This window comes from Vulpes vulpes, chromosome 13 (genome assembly GCF_048418805.1).
Source record: "Vulpes vulpes isolate BD-2025 chromosome 13, VulVul3, whole genome shotgun sequence".
Taxonomy (NCBI): domain Eukaryota; kingdom Metazoa; phylum Chordata; class Mammalia; order Carnivora; family Canidae; genus Vulpes; species Vulpes vulpes.
In genome coordinates, this window is record NC_132792.1 from 138,929,166 (window position 1) to 138,941,376 (window position 12,211).

Here is a 12,211-nt window from a genome sequence, read left to right on the forward strand (position 1 = left end):
AGTAAAGTGATGAGATTCAATTAAAAAAGAGGCAAGCATAGGGGTGTACTAATATAGGAAAAGATACTAAATATAATAGAAGGAAATGAGTATTTCATGGTGTTTGAGATTTTCTTAGCATAGTTCATTTTTCTACCAGTAACAACAATAAGTGACACAAAAAGGATCTTGAGTTGTGATCATTTATATAAGATCATGGTTATGTTTTAAGGAACAAATTAGTGTTTTCTTACACTTTTCTTAAATTTGCACAATATTTCACTGTTTAGGGAAAACTTGCACATAGACCTTTTTTTTCCTTCTAAGGATTAATATATATGTGAATTATTTGGGGTATTTTATATTTTCTGTTTAGATGAGAGTATGAACTATAGATGTAAGTGGTCCTGTTGCGGTTGAAGTACAAGCTGTGATTGATTGCCATCTGTCATCTGAATGTGGTCTCATTCACAAGATTCCATTCAGTTACCCAAGCCAGAGTTGCTTAAGCAGTACTTGGCCCGGTGTGGGAGTTATGAGACTTACTCCTTCTAATGCGTGTCTGAAAAGCAGAAGAAAAACCATGTCATCTGCTCTGCTGCTCTTGCATGGCACATGTGATCAGATGCAGTGATGTGGAAGGGAAAAGCAAGAGGGAACCATCATAGGAATTCCTTCCCATCCTGGTTATCTTCTTTAAAATACTTAGGTAATAGGAATGCCTGGTGGCTCAGTGTGTGATCTTAGGTCCAGGGATCAAGACCTACATCGGGTTCCCTTGCAAGGAGCCTGCTTCTTCCTCTGCCTGTCTCTGCCTGCCTCTCTCTCTCTCTCTCTCTCTCTCTCTCGAATAAATAAATGAAATCTTAAAAAAAAAAACTTAGGTAATAGCATCCAATTAAAATTAGTTCTTCTAAAAAAAGAAGTGTTACCTTTATCAAACATCTCTTGTCTACTATAAAGGTTATGCCTTCAAGGAACTTATTACATTGTTATCAGGTAACTGCCCTGCAGTAGAGCAGAGGTAGAGGCCTTGGGTTTAGGCCCTGGTGCTGCTGAGATTGAGAGGCAGGAAGCAAATGGACCCTCTGCAAATCTCAGTCTAAAGGAAACTACTCACCAGAAAGAACTGTCACACGATATCTCCTACTTGCCTTCCTTTTCTCTTAAAAAGGGTGACGAGAAGCAGGGGGATTTTCTGACTAGATACCAGTGATCAAGTAGCATGGTAATTAAGCTTCCATAGTTGGGAAGGAAACTAAAATGGTTAGCTAAGGATAAAAGACATGTTATAAATTCATTTCAGTAAATAGTTATGGTCTCATAGTGAATTTATGATAAAGACTAAAATGTATTTCAATAAAGGCAAACATTCCTGACCTAGTAATGATTGTATATCTTAAATATGTTGAATCATTTATTACTTAGTATCTTTATTACTCACCAAGGTGAGTGTGACCATTTTTAAATCTACTAGGGCCATCGATTTCTATGCACTGTAATGTAATTTGCCAACCCAAGGGTTCATTGCATGTCAGAACAAAGCAGAGTTCATAACCAGTAATTTTAGTGTTTGGGTAGTTATTTTAAGAAAACTTTTGTTTGCTTATTCTGCAAATAGGTATTTTCTGACATTTTGACAGAATATGGAGGGTGGAAGTGTTATGAGGGGATAAAATAAAGAAAATTAAACTTTATTTTAATATCCTGGTTGGTTTTGTCTTTCCTTTCAATACTTTAAGAATTAAAGAGGGTGACTTAAAATATATTGATGCAGTAATTGATGGCAGCCACATGAAGTCTTGAGCAGACAGCATTACCACATTTATAAAATTATTTGGTCATATATCTAATGTCAGGGGGCTGTTACTGAGCAGCATGTTATATTTATAGACATTATGATTAAGAATCATGTGTTGCAGCAGAAATTGCCTGTAGAAGATAGCCAAGAATATACCACATTTGTAAAGTTGTATGACTGGGCAAGGATTTTATTCTTTATTAGAAAAATAAAGAACTGTCTCTTAACACTATAGCTTGTTCGTTGGGCAGTGAATATAAATGGTATTTGAATTTGAACTTCTATTAAAACTGTTTTGAGCATTCTGGTGATGAGAAAAATAGTCCTTGGTGTAGTTTGGGAAATTGACACGTTCTTAGCTAGTTTGAGTAGCATAGCTCTGTTGTAAAGTTATTTAGATGTATTTTTACCTCTAAGAAAGTGGTCACTCCAGTTCCGAGACTTTATAAAATATGTTTATACTTTGACTTTTAATTCTAACCAAATTCAGAATGAAAATGAATCTGATAATTGAAATTTAAATGGTGGGAAGAACTTGCTGTTAATAAGCTGAGTTGGCTCTGGCATGGAAATAAACACAGACACATGAAAATACAGATCTTTCTAAGTAGTTCAGACCTCTACAGTTTACAAGAACTGCATGCTAGAAATGTGTTTCTCTTTAAATATATTAAAATCTCACCTGTATAAATAGATTTCCCAAAGCTGTGTTTTGTTTTCGCTTTTTTAGATTAGTTCTGAGAATCAATGAAAGGATTATTAAGATGATTAGGGTCTGTGTTAACTGGAAGACTCTCTATTGAATACTCTGTAAAGCTTGCTTTGGATGACAGTAGGTTTAGAATTTTACCAATTCCATTTAACTTATAATGCTGGAATGTTACAAGAACATGTGGCTGGTAAATGATGTGATTCAAAGGCAACTCAAATGAACTTCTAAGGGATTGTATCATACAAAAGTAAAATTTTCCACAGCAATTTTTTCTTTGACAGTCTACATATTTGGGTCATGCGCTTGTTCTTTTCCATTCTCCTTACCCCTATTTCTGTACCAATCGGATCCCTTTATTACTTTCCTACTCTAAGTCTTTTGAGATTCTTTTCTAAGTCTGGAAGAGAAAAGATGCTGCTTACCCTCTAAAAGAAAAGTTACAGTGAGTCTAGTTATAGAATATACTTGCTAGAATTTCCAGCTCTATTGTACCATTTTGTTCATCTTTGTCAAGAGATGTGACAGGTCATGAAGCTTCCTTCTCTGGTTACAAGGAAGGGTTATGAGGAAGGGTTATATACAAGTAAATTGTTGTCGTTGTTTCCTTGCCAGGTAGTTACTTAATTTATATTAGTGCTTGTGGGGGCCCAGGTTTGACGTTTAGATTGACAAGTAGACTAATCTGGTATTTTGAATGCTATTTTGAAATGATTTGGATATAATGGGTTACATTGAATCCTTCTAATTCATTTCAAATTCAAAAGCTTCCCTTTAGGTTTTCTTTATTCCTGTTTTGAAAAACTTTGTTGTGGACTTCCCTGCTAAATTCCTATTTCAAAATTAGGGTCACATGACCCCTTTCTTTCTATTTCACTGTTACCAGCCTACAAACCTAATTATCCCTTCCGAGGCTATATTAGTCTCCTATTCATTATATAAGACCTATGGGGTTTTTTTTTTTCCCTACTTACTTCATCCTGAGCAAGCTGTTGCCAGGTTTCCTTAGAATCCCCATTGGCTTCCTATTTTCTAATCAGTGGTTTTTAAAGTATGGTCTGTGGAACCCTAGAACCGAAGGATCCCCCTGATTTGTTACAGATTGAAAGTATTTTCACGATACACTGGTCCTTAAAAAAACAACACACTATTGACCTTTGCACTGATGATGGAAAAGCAATTACGATAGAATCACTGAGGCAGTAGTAGGAATCCAGGCAGTGGCTCCAAACTATCAGTAGTCATTGCATCGCCCTCTGCCACATACTGTAGGGGAAAATAGCTAGTTCTCAGAAAATCCTTGAGAACTCAGTCAAAGTGCTTAATTTTTATTATATCTCAACCCTGGAATTCACATCTCTTAACATTCTGTCTGGTGATATGGGAAGCGCCCATGAGCTGCATACTGAAGTATGATGGTTATCATAACAGGAAACATTTTGTGCAAATTGAGTTGCAAACTGAACTTGCCACTTGTTTTCAGAAAACACCATTTTTACTTGAAACAACAACTGAAAAAGAAACTATAGTTCTTCAGTCTTGATTATTTGGCAGATATTTTCTGGGAAAACAAAGACATAAACCTCTCATTTAAGGAGAAAAAAACCAACAGTACTTATTGCTAATGATAAAATTCAAGACAAAAAATGCTTGATAGCTTCCTAATAAAGACTTCTGCAAGAAGTCAAGACTTTTCTGAAGATTAATGAGTGCGATTTTTTGGTATTACATAATGAAAAATGCCATAATTTGGAAGATCTGCAAAACTAAATGAATCAATGTTTTGGAAACAATCAATGCATGATGTTAAAAACTCATGCATATGGATAAAAAAATCCATTCACAGGGTAAGATACACTTATGATTTTTTTAATGTAACAGAGTATGAAAAGTTCATTGCTATCGTGTCAGAGTCCACATTTTACTACTTTTAAGAAGTACCCTCTTGTCAGGCTTTGGTATAGTATTAAAAAAAAAAAGGTGATCCACAATTATCTAAAAATGCTGTTAAAATACTCTTCCCTTCTACTTGCATACCTGTGTGAGTCCAGAGTTTCTTCATCTACTTCAACCAAAACAATGTGAGGCAATACATAGAATGCTGAAACAAATATAGGAACCCAGCAGTCTTCGATGAAGCCAGACTTTAAAAAAGAGATTTGCAAAACTTAAAACAGCGTGACTCCTCTCATTTTTGTTTGTTTGTTTTGGAAAATAGTTACATTTCATTAAAAATATGAAATAGTTTTCTCATTATTATCATTAAATCACTAAATATTTAAAAATTTCTATTTTAATATATAATATTGATATAGTCCATACAAATAAAAATTCTTTGAAGCCCTCAATAATTTTAAGAATTTAAAGGGATCCTGAGATCAAAAGAATTTGAGAATTACTAGTCTTCAGGATAACAGCCAGTCTTAGAGAAGTGCTTTCCTTTTTTTTTTTTTAATATTTTATTTATTTATTCATGCGAGACACAGAGCGAGAGGCAGAGACACAGGCAGAGGGAGAGCAGGCTCCATGCAGGGAACCCGACGTGGGGCTCGATCCCTGGTCTCCAGGATTACGCCCTGAGCCGAAGGCAGGCACTAAACCGCTGAGCCACCTAGGTTGCCCAAGAAGGCTTTCCAAGGGATCCAATGAGTAATGTTGGATGCTTTTTAAAATTTCTAAAATTATTCCATTTTTGTAATAAAGACAGCATCTAGTGCCCTTACTAGCTTTATAGGACTGGAACAAGGCAAAGCTATTTTTTTTTTTCCTGGTTTTGCTATTATTTGTATTTGTAATTCTATGTTATCTTTTTCTCTAGTGAATTTTAGACACTAAATATAACTGTAAATCAGAAATTTGAAGTATGTTACTAGAGCCAAGAGGGAGGGGGGAGGAGGAGAGAGTGAGAGATTGATCGATTGATTGACTGACTGACTGACTGACTGATGGGTAATATTGGTAAGATGAACCTGTCCTGTGGTAATATAATATAGTCTTAGTACTAGACTGTACAAGTCTACCGTTAAATCTTCACATAAACGTGGAAATGAGGATGTGATAGAATGAATTAAATCTATAGGTTATTTTAGAATCTTATTTTATCTTGTTATTTAAAATGCCCTTTAAACCTTAATCCAGAAGTATTTAGAAGAACCCCCCAATCACTTATTTTAGTTTCTTTTTTTTTTTTTAAGATTTTATTTATTCATGAGAGACACAGAGAGAGTGAGGCAGAGACACAGGCAGAGGGAGAAGCAAGCTACATGTAGAGAGCCTGATGTGGGACTTGATCCTGGGAGTCCAGGATCATGCCCTGGGCCGAAGGTGGCGCTAAACCACTGAGCTACCCAGGAATCCCCTTTAATTTCTGTCTTATTTTCTTCCTTGGTATACATTCTTACAAAGTGATCAAAAAGTGGGTATTAGATAATATATGTGAAACTGTAACCAGTTGATGAGATTGGCTGATCAATCTCATCATTTAGGCAGAACATTTTTTTTTTAATACAGTGGCATTGCCTCTTCATTCTTACTTTAGCAGTGGGGAGGAATAATTTGGGATCCTAACATTGCTGTGTGAGACATTGTCTTGTTTCACAATACCATGAAGAAACCACAACGAAGCCCAGGTTGGAGGAAGGGAGAACATGAAACACTGACACTTTAGGAGAATTACTCAGGAATGACACAGGGAAGGGAATTTAGGCTTTCTTAAGTTCAGTGCTGATACGGATTTCTATTTGGTCAGGAAACCTGAGTATATATAGTATCCTATATTCTAATTTTTATGGACAGAGCCTATCAGTGTCTTCTTGCTTAGTATAGATCCTGAGATTACCGTTCAAATGAAATTATAGTGGGCAGCTTAGGTCACCCATGGCTAACTTACGTAAGCAGGTTAGTCATTTGAATGAAAACTTGTCTAGGCCACAAAACCACCACATTTCCACATAAAGTAGGTGCATCCCTCTGTTGAAGTGGAGTTGGTATTTGATTCTAAAAATAGGCCTGCATTGTGGTAAAAATCTAACCCATTTGTTTGTCCAAATCATGTGAAGAAAATCAGCTTTGACATGACTTTTAAGTACAGGCAAGAAACTTCTATATGTGTCAAAAGGGATTAGAAGTTAGCTCTTTTCAAGCTTTTTGTGATAATTTCAGGAAATTTTGAAGTCTAAAGAAAACTTTAAAATAATTTTAGATGCTCTCTTAGAATGCCAGGGAAGAATTGGGGGTGGGGAAGAGAGTTTGTGCAATGGAGAAGCTATAGAGGTACTCATGCGCACAGTGCCGCAGAGACAGACACAGAGCAGGAGGGGGAGAAAGGAAAAGCAGTGAAATAAGAATTAATAGCATGTCCAGCCAAGCCCCAGTAACACTGATTCTGTGACTGAGTTATTTGGAGGGTAGTTGAATGATCCCGTAAATATGCAGAGCAACAAGTTTAGATAGATGTTTAGAGAGCAAAGGAAGTTAAGCCAGAAGGAACACTGAAGGTAATATTGGCCGCACAAGGCTTTGCACAAAGAGACCTGTACCTAGGTGCCCTAGTTACTGACTTGTTTATTTCCGATGAAACCTCAGCTATAGCTTTGCATATTTGGGTGATTGTAGTATAAAATATCTAGGACAGGGCAGCCCGGGTTGCTCAGCGGTTTAGCGCCGCCTTCAGCCCAGGGCGGGATCCTGGAGACTCGGGCTCTCTGTATGGAGCCTTCTCCTTCTCCTGCCTGTGTCTTGGCCTCTCTCTCTCTCTCTCTCTGACTCTCACGAATAAATAAATAAAATCTTAAAAAAAAAATATATCTAGGACATTATTTGTATTTCCTTGAAGCCAGTACCAGGAATGCCTATTGTCTTGTAGAAAGTAATAGTAACAAAAACACTCATATAAGAGATAAAATGTGCTTATTTATGATTTACAACCCTTCTGCCCTCATAGGTGTTTGTGTTCTAATTTCTCCAGTTTGAGATACTCCTCTAGCATAATAACTAAATAGTAATAAATAATGTATTTAAAATTATCTCTTCAGGATATTTTCGACAGGAATTAGTCCTTCATGGCTAAAGAACTTTTCATATTCGCTTGTCATAAAAGCCTTATTTAGTAGATCTAATGGGTAGTTTTGATGAAGATGTGTTCCAAAGTGTATGGCGGCCCAAAGGAAAGTCAGAGTAACCAGTTGGTATTTAAGAGGGAAATGAGACATTCGAGAAGAGTTAGACATTTAGCTCTGCTGTGTACCTCTGCCTCTAAGAGACCTGATAGTAATGTGTTCAGAGCTCTCCTTGAGGAAATTGCTTTCAGGGTTTTTAAGATCTTACTGGCCTCTAGTGGTAATATCATGCTATCATTTAAAGAGTTTTAATTTTTACGTGTGACTAGAAATAAAGCTATTTTGAAGACACTGGCTGATGACAACTTCATTCTCTCTGTTTAGGGTCAGCGGTATTCTCAGTGTACATGCCATGTTGTCTTCTTCCTGAAGATGAGAGGCTCTATCTTTTGTTCTTGTTTCTGAGTCATCCTCACCTCTTTATTTGGAATGTTAGTTTAGCTGTGAAGCAGGCTCCCATTGTTTTAGTACTTGGACAAGTGGGGGTGACTGTGTCAGGTGTGGGCTCCAGTTCTTCCCTAGTGTATCAGCCTTCTTTTCTGCAGATGAAAAGGCCAATTTCCCCTTCTGTGTACAACAGTTTATTTTGTTAAAAGGAAGTTTTCAATTTAGCATTTAGGTTCATGTTTAAAACTCCTTATTTAATTCTATTTTGAACAATCTTATATTTGAAATACCGATCTACTAAGTAAGCATGATAATGTTTCTCACTTTTGTTTTTTCTGTTTATCACTCAGATGTGAAGGGGCCACCTACCCATCGTCTGTCTTGTGGACAGTCGCCCTACACAGAGACGACAACATGGGAACGGAAGTATTGCATCCTCACAGACAGCCAGTTGGTGTTGCTCAACAAGGAGAAGGAGGTAAGATGGCTATTACTAAGGAAAGCTACTTCTCTTTCTGACCATATTCCTGAAATCTAGTTTTTATTTGCATTTTGATATGTGACACTTACAGAAATGGAAGCTGTATCAATGATAAATTATAAGTACAGGTATGCCTCCTTCTATTGAGCTTCACTTTATTACACTTGGCAGATACCATGTTTTAACAAACTGAGGGTTTGTGGCAACCCTGTGTGAAGCAAATCTGTCAGCACCTTTTCTCCAACAGGGTATGCTCATTTTTTTGTCTCTCTGTCACATTTTGGTAATTATCACTTCAAGCTTCCTCATTATTATTAAATTTGTTATGGTCATCTATGATCAGTGATCTTTGATGTTACTATTGTAATCGTTTTGAGGTACCATGAACTGCAACCATCTAAAATGGTGAATTTAATTGATAAATCTATATGTTCTGACTGCTCCCCTGACGGTTGTTCCCTTTTCTCTCCCTCTTCTCTGGCCTCTCTAAGATTCCCTAAAACACAACAATATTGAAATAGGCCAATTAACCCTACAATGGCCTCTGAATGTTCAAGTGAGAGGAGAACTCTCTCATCTCTCACTTTAAATGAAAAGCTGGAAGTGATTAAGCTTAGTGAGGAAAGCATGTTGAATGTCAACTGAGGCTGAAAGCTAGGCCTCTTGCACCAAACACTTGTACCAAACCAACATACGAATGCAAAGGAAAAGTTCTTGAAGGTAACTAAAAGTGTTAGCCCAGTGAACATAGGAGTGATAAGGAAGTGAAACAGCCTTATTGCTGAGACAGAGCAAGTCTCAGTGGTCTGGTAGAGGATCAAACCAGCCACAACATCTCCTTCAGCCAGAGCCTATTCCAGAGCAAGGCCCTCACTCTCTTCAATTCTATGAAGGCTGAGAGAGGTGAGGAAGCTGCAGAAGAAAACTGGAAGCCAGCAGAGGTTGGTTCATGACGTTTAAAGAACGAAAGAAGCCACCTTCATCAACATGAAAGAGCAAGCTGAAGCAGCAAGTGCTGATGCAGAAGCTGCAGCAAGTTCTCCAGCACATCTAGGTAAGACCATTCCTGAAGGTGACTATGCAACACAACAGATTTTCAGGGTAGACAAAATTGTCTTCTATAGGATGAAGATGCCCTCTAGCGCTTTCATAGCTAGAGAGGAGAAGTCATTCGGCTTCAAAGCTTCCAAGGACAGGCTCACTATTGTCAGGTACTGATGTAGCTGGTGACTTGAAGTTGCAGCCAGTGCTCATTTATCATTCTCAAAACCTCAGGGTCCATAAGAATTATGCTAAATGTATTCTGCCTATGCTCTAGAAACAAAACAGCAAAGCCTGGATGACAGCACATCCGTTTGCAGCATGGTTGCCTGAATATTTTAATCCCACTATTGAGATCTCCTGCTCAGGAAAGAATATTCCTTTCAAAATAGGACTGCTTGTTGACAATGCTCCTGATCCCCCAAGGGCCCTTATGAGGATACTTAATAAGATTCATGTTTTGTTTTGTTTTTTTCTTTAAAGATTTTATTTATTTATTCATGAGAGACAGAGAGAGAGCGAGGCAGAGACACAGGCAGAGGGAGAAGCAGGCTCCATGCAGGGAGCCTGACATGGGACTTGATCCTGGGTCTCCAGGATTGTGCCCTGGGCTGAAGGCAGCGCTAAACTGCTGAGCCACCCTGGCTGCCCAGATTCATGTTGTTTTTATGCCTGCTAACACAACGTCCATTCTGCAGCCCACGGATCTCAGGGTAATTTTGATCTTCAGGTCTTCTGCATCCTCCTCCCCCCCTCCTTTTTTAAAAAGATTTCATTTATTTATTAGAGAGCACAAGCAGAGGGAGAGGGAGAAGCAGGCACTTCACTGAGCAGGGAGCCCAGTGTGGGGCTCAATCCCAGGACTTTAGCCAAAGGCGGACGCTTAACTGACTGAGCCACCCAGTTGTCCCTCAAGTCTTATTCTTTAAGAAATGCCTTTCATGAGTGGCTTAGTCCTTAAGCGACCAACTCTTGATTTTAGCCCAGGTCATAATCTCACAGTTGTGAGATCCAGCCCCGTGTTGGGTTCTATATTAGAGCCTACTTAAGATTTTTTCTCCGCCTTCCTTTGCCCCTTCCCCCACCTGTGTGCAAGATCATGCTCTATCTCTCTCTCTCTCAAAAAAAAAAAAAAAAAAAAAAAGAAAAATACATTTCATAAGGCTATAGCTGCCAAAGATGAATCTGTGCAAAGTAAATTGAAAACCTTCTGGAAGGGATTTACCATCCTGGATGCCATTAAGAATTCTTGTGATGCACGGATGGGAATAGGTCAGAATGTCTACATTAAAAGGAGCTTGAGGACAAAGTTGATTCGAACTCTCATGGAGAACTCTGAGGGATTCAGGACTTCAGAGAAGACAGTAACTGTGGATGTCATAGAAATAACAAGAGAACTAGACTTGAAAGGGGAGCCTGAAGATGGAACTGCATTGCTGCAATCTCATGATCAAATGTGAATGGATGAGGAGCTGCTTCTTAGGGATGAGCAGAGAAGGTGGTTTCTCGAGATGGAATCTTCTCCTAGCAAAGATGCCATGAAGATTATTGAAATGACTCCAAAGGATTTAGAATATTCCTTGAACGTAGTTGATAAAGCAACGGCAGGGTTTGAAAGGACTGACCCCAATTTTAAAAGAAGTTCTGCTGTGGGTAAAATGCTATCAAACAGCATCAAATGCCACAGAGAGATTGTTAAAGAAAGGAAGAGTCCATTATATTGGCAAACTTCATTGTTGTCTTGCTTTAAGAAATTGCCACAGCCACTCCATCCTTCAGCAACCATTACCCTGATCGGTCAGCAGCCATCAATATCCAGGCAAGACTCTCCACCAGCAAAAAGAGTATATAACTTGCTGAAAGCTCAGATGATGGCTAGCATTATTTGGTAATAAAGTATCTTAAAATTAAGGTATGTACTTTTTTTAGATATAATGCTATTGCACATTAAATAGATTACAGTATAAATATAAACATAACTCATATGTACTGGGAAACAAAAAAATTCATTTGACTCATTTTGCTGCAGTGTTCTAGAACTGAACCTAAAATGTCTCTGCGGTATGCCTATAAGTCTAAAGGGCTGCTCGTGTCCTGATGATATCCAGTTGTCTTGAAGGAGCGAGTTCAACAAGATGGGGTTGGATTTTCACTAAGGAATGTGACATGGATTATTGAGTTGAGTAATTTGGAATGAGAACAGATTGCATTGGGTAGACCTGGCTCCAAAAATTGCCCAGAAGGGTTATGGGAAGTTATATCAGTGTAACTGCTAGCAAGTAATAAATGGCGCTCTCCGGGGATTAATTGAGGAGGTTTAATGAATGGACTATTTACAGAGACATGGGCAGCAGAAGGGACCCACCAAAGACTGTGAAGCACTATAAACTCGTAACAGCAGAAAGCTTGTTATCCCCCTAGACTTTTAGGCAAAGGAAGGGAATAGTGCTTCTGGAAACCAGAGAATGGGTTGCCTGAGAGGACTGTATGACAATTGCTGTGACGCCCCATAAAAGAGCACAGCTTCTACTCAAACAGAGATGGCCAGCAGGGAGGAAGCAAAGGAGGAGAAACACTCCAGCTCTCTTCCTGCCTTCTGATGTCTTGCCAGCTGTTACCTGCTAGCCAAACTTAGCTTGAAGCCAGAGGAAAAAAGATTTCTGTTAATGTATTTTGTGAGATTTGCTTTCTGAAAC

The 12,211-nt window shown here is 38.2% G+C and overlaps 1 protein-coding gene across 8 annotated transcripts in view; it reads left to right on the top strand.

The window, feature by feature from the left end:
• Positions 1 to 12,211, top strand: part of RASAL2 (RAS protein activator like 2) — a 339,256-nt gene that overhangs the window by 156,421 nt on the left and 170,624 nt on the right. For all 8 annotated transcript variants that reach the window (XR_011996350.1, XR_003235319.2, XR_003235318.2 and 5 more), the window contains exon 2: positions 8,344 to 8,471. Coding sequence is in view for 5 of the 8 variants with exons in the window: in XM_026001231.2 (XP_025857016.1) it covers positions 8,344 to 8,471 (128 nt within the window). In the remaining 3 variants the exon portion in view is untranslated. The remainder of the gene's footprint in view (positions 1 to 8,343; positions 8,472 to 12,211) is intronic.